Source organism: Aquarana catesbeiana, linkage group LG03 (assembly GCF_042186555.1).
Source record: "Aquarana catesbeiana isolate 2022-GZ linkage group LG03, ASM4218655v1, whole genome shotgun sequence".
In the NCBI taxonomy this organism is placed as follows: domain Eukaryota; kingdom Metazoa; phylum Chordata; class Amphibia; order Anura; family Ranidae; genus Aquarana; species Aquarana catesbeiana.
In genome coordinates this window covers 268,044,758-268,060,840 of record NC_133326.1, presented here as the reverse complement: position 1 = coordinate 268,060,840, position 16,083 = coordinate 268,044,758, and the positions used below count along the sequence as shown (strand labels likewise).

Below are 16,083 nucleotides of genomic sequence, written 5' to 3'. Positions count from 1 at the left end.
TACAGTCACCAAGATTGTGCGTAAAACTGACAGGCAGACTCCTGTCAGGTGAAAACATTCAGCCAGCTGCGCTACTGCCCGATTGCTCACACACACCCCCTACCCCCTGTACCGGCGCACCTCCCCCCTCCCCTGTGCTATGCCATGTTTCTGCAATCTGCATTGCAAAACATTCAGCGGAGCCCAGAGGAGACATGCAAAATCTAAACGACCCTGCATGTCTCATTAAAGAGAACCTGTCACCTAGAAATCATCCCATAGGGGACTAAAAGTCATAAAATGCCCCTCAAAAAATGTTGAGGCCCCCCACATATACGCACAAACATAAATGCATGCATCGGGGCGCCTATGCGTGAAAACTATGATTGAAAAATTTGATACACATGTTACATATCGCCCTGCACGCCAGAGTGAAAGCAATAATTTGAGCACCAGATCTCCTTCGTAACACTAAACTGATGACCTATAGGGGGCTTTTGAAGTGTTGCCCATAGAAAATGTAGCGTACTGAAGTTTGCCATTTCACAGGCGCACACAAATTTAAGGTTTGACATGTTGGGGATCTATTTACTTGGTGCAACCTCATCTTTTATATTTGACCAAAAAATGTGGGTAGTTTATTGCATTTGTTTGCCCTAATATTCACTTTAGTGTGTTTTTTACTGAATTTTTTTGTTTCCTAGACCTTTGTGGTAATATGTGACATAAAATATTGCATCTACCACTATTTTATTCTCTAGGGTGTCTGCTTTCAAAAAATATATAATGTTTGAGAGTTTTGTGTAATCTTCAGGCCTAAAATGATTTCTTAACCTCATCCGCCCGTGCTATAGCTGAAAGACGGCTACAGCGTGGGCATACAATGCTGGGAGGGCGTCCATGGACATCCTCCCGTGCTCGCGGGTGGAGCGCTCTGTGATCTCCGAGTCTTTAGGACTTGGTTGATCACAGATCAGGCTAAAGGGCCAATCACAACAGCCCTTTACCATGTGATCAGCTGTCAGCCAATGACAACTGATCACATGATGTAAACAGAAGCGGTTATCGGCTTTTTTTTTCCCCACGCGCTGACAGCGTGGTGGGACATCGGTCCCACCACAGTTGACCAGTACTGCTAATCAGTGTAGCTAATCAGTGCCTACCAGTGCCACCTATCAGTGCTCATCAGTACTGCTAATCAGTGCCCATCAGTGCCTCATCATCAGTGTCACTTATCAGTGCCACCTCTCAACGCCCTTCAGTGCCCACCAGTGCTGCCTCATCAGTGCCGTGTACCAGTGCCACCTCTCAACGTCCTTCAGTGTCAACTATCAGTGCAGCCTCATCAGTGCCTCCTGATCAGTGCCCACCAGTGCCGCCTCATCAGTGTCACTTATCAGTGCCACCTCTCAACATCCATCAGTGCAGCCTCATCAGTGCCTCCTTATCAGTGCCCACCAGTGCTGCCTCATCAGTGCAGCATATCAGTGCCCATCAGTGAAGGAGAAAAATGACCTGTTTGCAAAATTTTATAACGAACTATGAAAAATGTTTTTTGTTTTTCAAAATTTTCGGTTATTTTTTGTTTAGCAAAAAATAAAAACCCCAGTGATGATTAATCGCTTGTTGACCAGCCGCCGTCAATATACTGTGGCAGGTTGGCATGGCTGCACAAATGGCCATAGGTGTACGTCGGCCGCTTTAAGAGTGATAGGGGGGCGCGCCCACAGTGTTATGTCAGAGCTGATGTGCGTGGCCAGCGCCCGCGATCGCTCCTCAGAGAGCCAGAACGGGGATCTGTCAATGTAAACAGACAAATCCCTGTTCTGGCAGGGGAGTAGAGAGAGATCACTGTTCCTAGTGATTAGGAATAGCGATCTTTCCCCTCCTACAGTCACTACACTCCCCCCACAGTTAGAAACACCTCCCTAGGGAGCACTTAACCCCTTGATCGTCCCCTAGTGTTAAACCTTTCTGTGCCAGTGTCATTTATACAGTAATCAGTGGCTATTTTTAGCTCTGAACGCTGTATAAATGTCAATGGTCCCCAAAGTGTCCAATCTGTCCGCCGCAATGTCGCAGTCCCACTAAAAATCACAGATCGCTGCCATTACTAGTAAAAAAAAAAAAAATAATAATAATAAAAGTGCCATAAATCTATCCCCTATTTTGTAGACGCTATAACTTTTGTGCAGACCAATCAATTTATGCTTACTGCGATTTATTTTTTACCAATAATGTTTAAAAGAATACATATTGGCCTAAACTGATGAAGACATTTGTTTTTTTTTACATTTTTTGGGGGGATATCTATTATAGGAAAAGGTAAAAAAAATTTTTTTTTTTAAATTATCGGTCTTTTTCTTGTTTATAACGCAAAAGATAAAAACGGCAGAGGTGATCAAATACCACCAAAAGAAAGCTCTATTTGTAGGGGGGGAAAAAAAAAGGACATCAATTTTGTTTGGGTACAGCGTCGCACGACCGCGCAATTGTCGGGATACAAAAAATGGCCTTGTCATTAAGGGGGCAAATCCTTCCGGTCCTTAACTAGTTAAATACCACCAAAAGAAAGCTCTATTTGTGTGAAAAAAAAAAACGATAAAAATATAGTTTGGGTTATAGTGTAGCATGTCCGCGCAATTGTCATTCAAAGTGTGACAAAGCCGAAAATTGGCCTGGGCAGGAAGGGGGTAAAAGCAAGTGGTTAAACGTGTGCATATAAAAAAAAAGAGAGCGAGAGAAGAGACAAAGCACTGAAAAATCCGTACAGAATGTTTGGACCCTGACTATACAGATGTGGGTCAGCTCGCTCTCTAGCAATACACAATACAGTGTACAGCGCTACATACGGGAACTTCCCCGTCTGACAACTTTCCCCAGAAACGAAACCAGCACTGTCACCGCACCGCCCAGAGAAAACACCGCAAACCACGCCCCCTCGCTGGCCAGACCACGCCCCCCTCGCTGGCCAGACCACTCCCCCTGGGGCGGCCGCCCGCCTGCTAGTGTCTCGGCACGTCACGTGGTGTGTCCGTGACGTAGAAGGAAGAAGCCGCCATTAGAGGGAGGTGTATAGTCTACCAGAGAGACCTTGGCCTGTCAGAGAGCCGCCGCGCCAGGAAAGCCGGGACTGTGTGTGTGGCCTGGGCTCCGTGTTCCACCGCTTGAGTTGGTGCCCATGGCGGCTGGAGGAGGAGGAGGCGGAGCCGGGGGCAGCAAGACGTACTCGTTCAAGGTGGTGCTGCTCGGGGAGGGCTGTGTGGGGAAGACGTCTCTGGTACTGAGATACTGCGAGAACAAGTTCAACGACAAGCACATCACCACCCTGCAGGTGACACAGCTGTGTATGTGAGAGTGAGTGTGCTAGGACCTCCTGTGCTGGAGGGGGCAGTGTGGACATCTCCTGTCCTCACCAGTGCCGCTCCCCCATCAGCCTGGGGGACTTGTTGTTATGTGAGTGTTGAAACTTGTAGCTTGCAGCTCCATGTCATCAAATGTCAAAGTCATGTGTTGTCATTTCACAATTTGGATCACTTTTAGGGCTCCATTGAACTCAGCGGTGAATCACTTTTCAGATAGCATTTGACAGGTGATATGTCGCCTCCTCCTCACTGCCCACACTGCAACTAGCTGCAGAATGGTTGTGGCACAGCCCCATTCACTTGAACAGGGGGTGGAATTATTGCCAGCATTGTGGCCATGGCAAGTATACAACCTCAGCCAGCATCTTAATTACTGTCCGCCCGCCATATTGCAGAATGAGGGCTGGAAAGTGGCTGCATTATCCTGACTGGGGGTCATATGATGTCCAGCAGGATAAGCCGCTAGCACACGGCGGTCAGTGGTGTGTCAGTCTGATACACCGCATCTCTCATCTCTGTAAAGAGCCTATGATGTACGATCTTTACCATGTGATCAACTGTGTCCAATCACAGCTCCGCATCATGGTAACCAGAAAGTGCAGTTTATCGGCTTTTCCTCTACTTGTGCTGACAAGGTACGAGTAGAGAAGAGCCGAACAGCTGCTCTCCTGACAGGAGGGGTCTGCACTGATGATCAGCACATTGATTATCAATGCAGACCCATCAAGGGATGCCAATCAGTGCCCATTAAATAAAAGGCAATCACTGATGGGCACAGATTGGTAATCAGTGCTGCCTAAGAGTGCCCACCAGTGTTGCATATAAGTGCCACCTCATCAGTGACTGAGAGAACTTATTTACAAAGTTTTATAACAGAAACAAAAAAACTTTTTTTATTTTTTGCGCTACAAATAATAAAAAAAAACCCCAGTAGTGGTCAAATATCACCAAAAGAAAACTCTATTTGTGGGGGAAACAAAGATAATGTTTGAGTACAGTTTTGCGTGACCGCGCAAAATTCAAAATACGACAGTACTGAAAGCTCAAAATTGGCGTGGGCAGGAAGGGGGTGAAATTGCCCTGTATTGAAGTGGTTAAAGAGTAACTCCACTTTTGTTGAGAGAGAAAAAAAAATATTCCCATCTGGGTGATCTGTTTACAGTGCAAGGATTTGTTGCAGAGTCCTACCTTATTTGTTCTGAAGAAATAGCTGTTTGGCTGTGTCCGTGTTGAAAGTGAACGTAATAGGAGTGATTTTAAATAAAAATATATAATAGGGGTGCACCCAATGGGTTTTTTGGTGCCGAAACGATACTGAAAATGAAAAATACACTAGGCCGAAAACCGATACCGAAACTGACCGATACCAAAAATGACTATTTTTATACAGGAGATTGTCAGAGACTGGGGACATGGTACGAGAGGTGGTCAGAGACTGGGGACATGGTACGAGAGGTGGTCAGAGACTGGGGACATGGTACGAGAGGTGGTCAGAGACTGCAGTTCCTATGGACGTTAGTAGATAATGGCCGATCGGCCCTCTCACCTGACCCAGTGATACCCCCCCCCCCCAGGACAGACCACCCCCCCCTCCATTAGAACAACACCCCCCTCTATTAGTAAAGACCCCCCAGGACAACCCCCCCTCCTCCATTAGTACAGACCCCCCAGGACAAACCAATCCCCCTCCATTAGTACAGACCCCCCCAGGACAAACCAATCCCCCTCCATTATGGTACATAAAAACAGATGGGAGAACAGATCGCAGCAGGCAGGAGTTAAGACAGAGAGGAGGAGGAGAACACATGTCACTGCAGGAACGGACCGCCCCCTCAGCGACGTCACTGCGCAGCTGGTTTCTCTCCACACAGAGACAGCCGCTCTGATCTCCGGCTCGCTCTCCTCCTCTGACAGGAAGAGGGAGGGGGGACGAGCTTGGAAAACATGGCGGTGGGTAGAGCCGCCTCTCGACACGAACAAGGAGAGGAGGATGGAGGGGAGCCTTCTGGCGCTTCAGCGCCCCCACCTCTGTGGCTCCCGGGTGAACTGCACCCGCCTAGGATCGGCCCTGACGACACCCCCGTAATGGGCGGCACCCAGGCACTGCCCTATTATCAACGTGATTGCACTTTCGGTAAATTGCCGAAAAGGCCATTTTCGGTGGCATATATATATTACCAGGATTATGGCTAAAGATATCGGCTATAACCCGGTATTGTTTTTTACAGCCAGTGGCTGGTTTTCTCTTTGAAAGCGGCTCATGAGTCACTGGAACGCTTTCATAAGCAGTGGGAGGGAACGTTCCTCCCACCGTTCACCGGTGTCTTTTGGGCTTACCATTTTCGCCAGCTCCCCCGAGAAATGATGCGGCTGGCTAGTCCCAGAGGTGGTCAAAGAGTAGATCCTCTTTGCCTCTATGGCCTTGGAGGACAGGAGCGACGTCATGATGTAATTTCCGGTCCAGGCTGGAAGTAAACAAACAATTTTTTTGAAAACAAAAGATCAAAATGTATATTTTTATTTATTTTTAAGCGGTGGTAAACTACAGCTGGTTAATAACATAAACATCTGTAAAGGCAATGGTATAATGTGCTAGTATGCATCGCATACTAGCACATTATGAAATACTTACCTTGGAAGCCCTCCAACGGTGCGCTGACACCTTACCTCGGTCTTTCTTCCATGCTCCAGCTGTGTGATTGGCTGGAGCTGTGATAACGTCACTCCCTCGCATGCAGCAAAGTATGCTGGACCTTCAGAGCGCCGGTGACGTCTGCTGCATCCAGGGTGAATATCTCCTATTAGGAGATATTCATTTTATCTACAGGTAAGCCTTATTATAGGCTTAGTTGTAGGTAGAAATCACAAAGCAGACATTACTACCACTTTAAAGTTAAGGTCTTTTTGACCTCTGATCTCGCCATAAAGAGGACCTGTCATCCTTATTTATATTACAAGGGATGTTTACATTCCTTGTAATAGGAATAAAAGTGATCAAAAAAAGAATAAAGTAGCAGTGTAAAAATTAAAAGTAAATAAGAAAAAAACAAAATGTAAAGCACCCCCATCCCTCCGTGCTCGCGTGCAGAAGCGAACGCATATGTAAGTTGTGCACGCATTTGTAAACAGCATTGTCGCCACACATGTGCAGTATCACCGCAAATTTTAGCGTGAGAGCAATAATTCTAGCGCTAGACCTCCTCTGGAGCTCTAAACAGGTAACCTGTAGAGGCGTTTAAAGTGATGCCTGTGAATATTTTGAAGTACGGCAGTTTGTCGCCATTCCACAAGTGTGCGCAATTTTAAAGCATGGCATGTTGAGTATCTATTTACTCGGTGTAACCTCATCTTTCACTTTTTACAAAAAATAAAGGCATAATAATATCAATAATAATAATATTAATATATATATATATATATATATATATATATATATATATATATATATATATATATATATATATATATATATATATATATATATATATATATATATATATATATATATATATATATATATATATATATATATATATATATATATTTATTTATTTATTTATTTATTTATTTATTTATTTTGTAATCCATTAAAGTGTATTTAAAAGAAAAGGAGGAAAAAAAAAAAAAAAAAAAGCGTTTGCAAAACTACTGCACAAATACCATGTGACATAAAAAATAGTAACCATCTCCATTTTATTCCCTAGGGAATTTAACTTGTAAACTGCCAGAAAAAGCCTGGTCTTAAAGTGGTTAATTACAAATCAGCTGCTGTATCTGCAAGGTACTAATGAGGAATGGGTCAGGGTCTGGGTCCCCCTTAGATGTGATTTCTCTTTTGGAGAATCGGACAGCTCAACCACCTGTGTTTACCAAACCCAACCGAAAGTGTAAACCTAGCTTCTAAGGCATGAGTGCTCAACCTGTGGTCCTCCAGCTGTTGTGGGACTACAAGTCCTATCGTGTCTCTGCCTCTGGGAATCATGCTTGTAACTGTCAGCCTTACAATGCCTCATGGAACTTGTAGTTCCGCAACAGATGGAGGGCCATAGGGCACCTATGCTTTAAGGTGTAATAAACCCAAAACCGATAATGTAATATAGTGCAGCTTACCAATCATTAGATGTGGTGACTGCATTAGTTTTCTTTTTAAACTTTTTTTTTTTTTCCCCTCTTGTTTTCACCTGGTGATCTAGTCGGTAACACACCTTCTGTTGTTCTTTGTTTTTAATTAGCCAGTGGATTGATCAAAAAAACTGAATGGATTTCCCCATTCATACAAGCAAGATAGATGAAGGAATCCTCCCCGCTGTGTTATTGTATTCTGACCATGAGCTTTCTCTGCTGTCAGAATATACTAATCAGCGCTATTTAAAAGAAAACTTTCCAACAAGCTGTTACAAGAGAAGCTGATCATTAGATCAACTTCTCTGGATCCGCACAGCCATTCGTTGCGAAGATCAGTGTACTGCTTTTTCTCTCCTCCAGCTCTCAGAACTCCTTATGCAGCTGAAAACAGGAGGAATGTGATCCCTTCTAAAAAGTGTGTGTATGTATGTATGTATGTATATATTTGAACTCCAGCTAATATTTTCTCTTGGAATAAATGTCTTGCATAAGTAAAAGCTGATCATTGTAAGCACCCATGTCAGTGTTAAATGGTTTGTCTCCACCCTGTAACTGCTACATCTGCAGGACAGCTAGTTCTGTTGAAAAGCAGACTTACTAGCTGGATCACCAGGTGAAAATAAAGTATGGAAAGCCTAAAAATGAAAACAAATGCTGCCACCACATCTAAGAGCTGGTAAGCTACAATATAACATTTGCTTTTTGGTTTTTATATTGCTTTAAGGTCCAATCACACCAGATATGCGTTAATCAGCACATCAACTTATAGCAGCACATATACATTGTAAAACCAATGTATTTCAATGGGAGCAGTTCACATTGGTGTGTTTGGCTGATGTGTGCTGGAAAGAAAGTAGCACACAGCCTGCTTTTTTTCAGTAGAGTGCAATGTACTGAAAAATCTAAGTCAAGTTCAATGCACACAAACACGAGAGTTAAAATTGCGGCTCAGCACAAGTTTGGTAACTGCTGTGTCATAGTCCCTACTAGGCAACTTCCTAGAAGTGAGGAGAAAGGCTTCTTCTAGAAGACAAGGTGCAGCGCATATTAAAACCACAGCACAGGTACATTTACATGCATTCAAAGCACACATTTGGTGTGAATGGAGCTCATTCACATCATGTTGGCTGATCTGCATAGATCAATGCAGGCTCATCACCAGGGCACATAGAAATCTTTGAAAGATGATTGGCTCCTCCCTGTACAGGAAACCCAAATCATACAGCATTTAAAAGGCCCCTCCCTTTCCCCTGACCCTCAGTTTTTGTTTTTTGTTTTTCCAGACCCTCCAGAAGTACACACACTGTAATGTTTGATGTTTTTCCCTGGTTCTGGTAGCTGTGGTTATCGGACCCCTTCTAGTGGCTCAGATTAGGTATTGCCAGTGTCTGTGTGTCTGCTCTTTTTGCCTATAAGGTTCCCCATTCTATCACTGTGTTAACTTGCCTGGCTTCTGCTGCAAGGGCAACTATCGCAGCCTGGTGTTCATTCAGGCCTCTGGAAGTGCTCTGCCAGCAGTAATCCCGGAGTACAGGTGGTCTAAGATGCTTGTGTATGTTGGTGTCTTTTCCTCTTGGGGTACCAAGATGGTGTCCAATTACTCACTTCTGGCGGCGGGGTAAGATGACATGAGTTCATACTATACATGTGTGGGGTTGTGCACTGCGTTAATAAAGTTAAGTATAATGTAAACCATGGCTTGCTTTGTAACACATTGCACTGCTCCTGCACAGTAAATACCAGTCCACTGTTTTGGGGCTCATGCTGTATACTGGAGTACCTGCATCCACAGGTCGCAGGTGTGTGGTAGCAGTTGCAGCCTGTACAAATCAATGACAGATCATCTATCCCCAGCAGCATGTAACTGTTCATTTTGCGCTTGTATGCACATAGCCGCTGTGTCTGTTAGGCTGTCATTGAATTGTGCCGGTTGCTGATCGCACACAACTGTGTTCCTTAACTGCTTTGCAAAGCACAGCCCTAATTAGCCAGGTGAATGAGGCCTTACTGGTTTCACTAGGTCACATGGCTGTAAGCATGAACATTCTTATCAGGGATTCCCCAAGACCTGAAAGTTATTTCAAATTTTTTTTTGGGGTAAAAATGATAAAGGCCAGGCCATATAAAACCCTTTTAGTCCAAGATAACTGGATGATATGATATAAATGCTGTGCAGTGCTTTTTAACCTGCTGCACACAATGGCACAGACCTGTCATTTTCTTATAGGGGAAGGCCTGCCAAAAAAGGAAAAAAATAAAACTACCAGACCATTTCCTAATGTACTGTAGAAGAACGGTTAGTCACATGGTGTGTCTTACAAGTTTCAGATGTTATCAGATTCGTTTTTTTTTTTCTAACTGTGCAGCACTGGCAAGGCAAAATGGTTGTTTGCAATACTGAGATGAATGCGAGTGTACAGACTAGCTGTTAAAGTGGAGCTATCATTTAAAGTTACACCTCACATGTATACATTAACATTTCAAATTATTGTTTTTGGGTAAATCATTATCTTTTACACCTCCGATTATGTTCCTGGACAGTCATTTGTCTGCCTTCACACAGTCTCTGGTCACTAAAGCTAGCAATAGATGGATGGCTCAGCATCGACTGGCTAAATGTTGATCAGTTTTTTGCTGTCCCCATCTGACAGAAGCCGATCGTAGAACTTTTGGCAACCAGCAGTTGCTGATCAGTGTGCTCTGACAGTGGAGCGTCCCGCTGTCAGTATACATTATTCTGGCAGGAGGGTGATTTCTCCATCCACATTGTTTGTGTGGGGAGGGGAATTCTTTTTTTTTTTTCTTTAAATTACTACTTTATCATACTTTTTACTCAAACTAGCAATCCAAATGTTATTTTTGGTAACCCTAACAAAGTATATGTGAACCCTCACCTTGTAAAACAACCCATTCAGTTTAAAATGTAAATGAAAGACAAAATGTATGTATGTATGTATATATGTGTGTGTGTGTGTGTATGTGTATGTATGTATGTATGTATATGTATGTATATATATATATATATATATATATATATATATATATATATATATATATATATATATATATATATATATATATATATATATATATATAATTTACTGTGTTTGTGTGTACAGTGCCTTGAAAAAGTATTCATACCCTTTAAAATTTTGTCATGTTAAAGCCAAAAACGTAAATGTATTTTATCTGATAGACCAACACAAAGTGGCATATAATTGTGAAGGGGAATGAAATTGATAAATGGTTTTTCAATTTTTTTTTTTTTTTTTTTACAAATATGTGAAAAGTGTGGCGTGCATTAGTATTCAGCCTCTGATACCACTAACTAAAATCTAGTGGAACCAATTGCCTTTAGAAGTCACCTAGTTAATAAATAGCGTAATTTAATCTCAGTATAAATACAACTGTTCAGTGAAGCCCCTCAGAGGTTTGTTAGAGAATCTTAGTGAACAAACAGCATCATGAAGGCCAAGGAACACCAGACAGGTCAGGGATAATGTTGTGGTGAAGTTTAAAGCGGGGTTGGGTTATAAAAAAAAAAAATATCCCAACATTTGATCTCACGGAGCACTGTTTAAGCCATAATCTGAAAATAGAGTAAGGCACAACTGCAAACCTACTAAGACATGGCCATCCACCTAAACTGACAGGCCGGGCAAGGAGAGCATTAATCAGAGATGCAGCCAAGAGGTCCATGGTAACTCTGGAGGAGCTGCAGAGATCCACATCTCAGGTTGGAGAATCTGTCCACAGGACAACCATTAGTCATGCACTCCACACATCTGGCCTTTATGGAAGAGTGGCAAGAAAAACACTATTGTTGAAAGAAAGCCAAAAGAAGTCCCGTTTGCAGTTTGTGAGAAGCCATGTGGGGGACACAGCAAACACATGACAGTAGGTGCTCTGGTCATTTGAGACGAAAATTTAACTTTTTGGCCTAAAAGCAAAATGGTATGTGTGGCGAAAAACTAACACTACACACCATCCCCACCGTGAAACATGGTGGTGTCAGCATCATGTTGTGGGGATGCTTTTATTCAGCAGGGAGAGGGAAGCTGGTCAGAGTTGATGGTAAAATGGATGGAGCCAAATACAGAACAATCTTAGAAGAAAACCTGTTAGTGTGCAAAGGACTTGAGACTGGGGCGGAGGTTCACCTTCCAACAGGACAGCGACCCTAAACATACAGCCAGAGCTACAATGGAATGGTTTCGATCAAAGCATATTCATGTGTTAGAATGGCCCAGTCAAAGTCCAGACCTAAATCCAATTGAGAATCTGTGCCAAGAGTTGAAAATTGAGACTTGCAGTTGTAATTGCAGCAAAAGGTGGTTCTACAAAGTATTGACTCAGGAGGGCTGAGTACAAATGCACGCCACACTTTTCACATTTATTTGTAAAAAATTTTGAAAACCATTTTATCATTTTCTTTTCACCTCAGTTATGTGTCACTTTGTGTTGGTCTATCACACAAAATCCCTATAAAATACATTTGTTTCTGGTTGTAACATGACAAAATGTAGAAATTTTTCCTGGGATATGAATACTTTTTCAGAGCACTGTATGTATCTATATCCCTTTTAATTGAGTTTAGGAGTTTGTGTTGTGTGGTGTGTTTTTTTTGCCAAAGCTCCCAAACTCAACTTAATAAAATCCTTTGTGTCCATGCACACGTAGGCTTTTACAAGAGTTTAGAAGCTGCTGTGGGTAGGGGAGGTTCAACCTCCCTTTCCTGAATGTCGATGAATCGCACTCGGTATAGGAACGTTTTGGCCGCAAAACGCAATTTTGCTGTGTTTTTTTTGTTTTCCCGTAGCCGGCAGTCAACCTAGTCTGTACATGAGCCCTAAATCCTTTATGTCCTCTGTTCTCAGCTGCATAAAAAGCTTGGAGGGGTGGGGGTGGAGAAAAGCAATACACTAACCTTCCCAGTGAATGGCTATGCAGGGGGACGTGTCGGTACAAGTCAGATCATTGGAGGACAGGCAGGCTGTTCTCCCAGCACAGCCAGAAAACTGACCACACTGAGATGAATGTGTACATGCCTAGCGTGGTCCATTTGAAACAGGAAAGCAGAGAGAATGGCAGGAACACCAGGTGTTTCACATGAAGAAATACAAAGAAAACAGGATACTTTTTAACAAAAGTACATGGTACAACATGCAACATGGGTAACTTATTCTTTAACTTTCGTGTGCTTCTGTTTGGTCTCTTAAATATTGGAAACATTTTTGTTATATGTTAATCTTGTTAGAAATTCAGAGCTGTCCTGTGCAGTCTTCCTGCATTATCTAAGTCTGTTCCTCCTAGTTCATATCTTGAACTAAAAAATAAGCCTTTCTGTTGTAGAGATCAATGGGTGGGTAGTTTAGCTAGACACTGAGCTCGGTCTGTCAACAAAAATAGTTTGTTGGTCCACAACAGGAACAGGGAAAGTTCCACTTGTTTGCACCCCATCCCCCCGCTACATTTTGTTTTCAATCTTTTTATTACGTTTTTTTACAAATAGGCAATACAAACATACATTGGTGGTATATCCACACCAAAAAAAAAAAAAATCTTATAATAACATTTTGCAGACTATCATAAATGTAGCATCAAACAAACAAAAGGATGGCCAGGGGGTACAACATGAAGACATCTCCTACGCATACCCCAAATTTTTTTTAGATTAAGGTTCCATTTGCCCCCTAATTTCCAGGCAATTCCCTAAGGCTGGGTTCACACTGGTCCGACAAACGCTCCGACATTGGGAGCTCATGTCGCATGACGTGTGAAATTTAATGTTTCCCTATGGGAGCCGTCCTAACTGGTCCGACACAAGTCGTTCCGACTTTAGAAATGCTCCCTGTACTACTTTGGTCCGACTTTGATCCTACTTCAGCCTATTGACTATCATTGAAGTCGGATCAAAGTCGGATTGCCGTCTTGCATGATCCGACTTTGGCACGCGACTTGTGCTCAGATGTTCTTGAGGGGGAACTCCGCGCCAAATTTTAAATAAAAAACCGGCATGGGTTCCCCCTCCAAGAGCATACCAGGCCCTTGGGTCTGGTATGGATCTTGAGGGGAACCCCCTACGCCGATAAAAGCGGCGTGGGGGTCCCCCCCAATCCATACCAGACCCTTATCCGAGCAAGCAGCCCGGCCGGACAGGAATGGGGGTGGGGACGAGCGAGCGCCCCCCCCCCCCCCTCCTGAACCGTACCAGGCCACATGCCCTCAACATGGGGGGTTGGTGCTTTGGGGGAGGGGGCGCGCTGCGGCCCCCCACCCCAAAGCACCTTGTCCCCATGTTGATGAGGACAAGGGCCTCTTCCCGACAACCCTGGCCGTTGGTTGTCGGGGTCTGCGGGCGGGGGCTTATCGGAATCCGGGAGCCCCCTTTAATAAGGGAGCCCCCAGATCCCGGCCCCCCACCCTTTGTGAATGAGTATGGGGTACAGCGTACCCCTACCCATTCACCTAGGAAAAGTGTCAATTTAAAAAAAAACACTACACAGATTTTTAAAGCATTTTATTAGACAGCTCCGGGGGTCTTCTTCCGACTTCGGGGGTCTCTCCGGTTCTTCTCCACGCTCTCCGGATCTTCTGCCGGGCTCCTCCGCTCTCTTCTGCTCTTTTGCCGCTCTTTTGCTAAAGCGGAGGAGCCTGGTCTTCAATCTTCTGCCTTCTGCCTTCTGCCCTCTTCTCCTGATGTTGACACGACGCTTTCCCCGGCTGGAATGCTCTCTGTGCGCTCTGCTCTGACTTATATAGGCGGTGACCCCGCCCCCTTATGCCGTCACAGTCCCTGGGCATGCTGGGACTGTGACGGCATAAGGGGGCGTGGTCATCGGGTGATGACCACGCCCCCTAAAACGTCACAGTCCCAGCATGCCCAGGGACTGTGACGGCATAAGGGGGCGGGGTCACCGCCTATATAAGTCAGAGCAGAGCGCACAGAGAGCATTCCAGCCGGGGAGAGCGTCGTGTCAACATCAGGAGAAGAGGGCAGAAGGCAGAAGATTGAAGACCAGGCTCCTCCGCTTTAGCAAAAGAGCGGCAAAAGAGCAGAAGAGAGCGGAGGAGCCCGGCAGAAGATCCGGAGAGCGTGGAGAAGAACCGGAGAGACCCCCGAAGTCGGAAGAAGACCCCCGGAGCTGTCTAATAAAATGCTTTAAAAATCTGTGTAGTGTTTTTTTTTAAATTGACACTTTTTTCCTAGGTGAATGGGTAGGGGTACGCTGTACCCCATACTCATTCACATAGGGTGGGGGGCCGGGGTCTGGGGGCTCCCTTATTAAAGGGGGCTCCCGGATTCCGATAAGCCCCCCGCCCGCAGACCCCGACAACCAACGGCCAGGGTTGTCGGGAAGAGGCCCTTGTCCTCATCAACATGGGGACAAGGTGCTTTGGGGTGGGGGGGCCGCAGCGCGCCCCCTCCCCCAAGGCACCACCCCCCATGTTGAGGGCATGCGGCCTGGTACGGTTCAGGAGGGGGGGGGGGCGCTCGCTCGTCCCCACCCCCATTCCTGTCCGGCCGGGCTGCGTGCTCGGATAAGGGTCTGGTATGGATTGGGGGCGACCCCCCACGCCGTTTTTTCGGCGTAGGGGGTTCCCCTCAAGGTCCATACCAGACCCAAGGGCCTGGTATGCCTCTGGAGGGGGAACCCATGCCGGTTTTTCATTTAAAATTTGGCGCGGAGTTCCCCCCTAAAGATTCATACCAAACACAGTGCCGGCATTGGCGGGGATCCAAGTCGGATCCCCGTTCATTGAAAGTCGGACACATGCCGGCTTCATGTCGCAGGGCAAAGTCGGATCCAAAGTAGGACGGCTGTCGTGTCGCACCAGTGTGAACCCAGCCTAAATGTTCTCCAGGGGGCCCATATCTGACAACATTTTTCATATGTGTCCAATTCGTGTGACAGGAGGGTCTCCATCTTCTCAATTAGGTCCATTTCTGCTATCCATTCGTTAACTGAAGGGGCTTGTGTAGTTCGGTAATATCACGGAATAACCAGTCTGGCTGCTATTAACCAATGTCTTAGCAAACCTTGTTTGATATTTTTATATGGACCTGGTAAAATGGATAGCAGAGTAATTTGAGGTGTGTTGGGCATTAACTCCCCTGTAACTGTAGTATACATGCATGATCATATCCCAGAATTGGCGAATTTGGGGACATTCCCACCATATGTGTAGCAGCGATCCCTTGGCAGCATGACATCTCCAACATTTATCTGATGTGTCTGGATATATTCGTTGCATGGTTGTTGGACATCAATACCAGCTGGAGACAAGCTTATAGCTTGTCTCTTGGGCTTTAATTGTCGATGACAGACAATGTGTGTAAGTAAATGATTTCTCCCACTCTTCTGTTCCAATTTGAGTATTAAGTTCACGTGCCCATTTATTTGTGAATTCTGGGGGCTCAGGGTGGTTTTTTTAGGATAAGAATCTTATTTATTGCTGATAAAACATGTTTTGGTCTGTTACTTTGCAATAGGATGGACTTGAACATATTTAGGTCTCTATTGAGGGATTGGTTTGGAGAAATAAAGATAGGAATGACAATAATTGTTGATATTCCATCCATTGCATAAATGAAGGCTTATGCGTTGATATT

The 16,083-nt window shown here is 44.6% G+C and overlaps 1 protein-coding gene across 1 annotated transcript in view; it reads left to right on the top strand.

The window, feature by feature from the left end:
* The first annotated feature begins 3,016 nt into the window (after window positions 1–3,016).
* RAB21 (RAB21, member RAS oncogene family) overlaps window positions 3,017–16,083 on the top strand; it is a 33,518-nt gene continuing 20,451 nt past the window's right edge. The window contains exon 1 of the mRNA XM_073620036.1: window positions 3,017–3,313. Within this exon, the coding sequence (XP_073476137.1) occupies window positions 3,161–3,313 (153 nt within the window). The 5' untranslated portion in view covers window positions 3,017–3,160. The remainder of the gene's footprint in view (window positions 3,314–16,083) is intronic.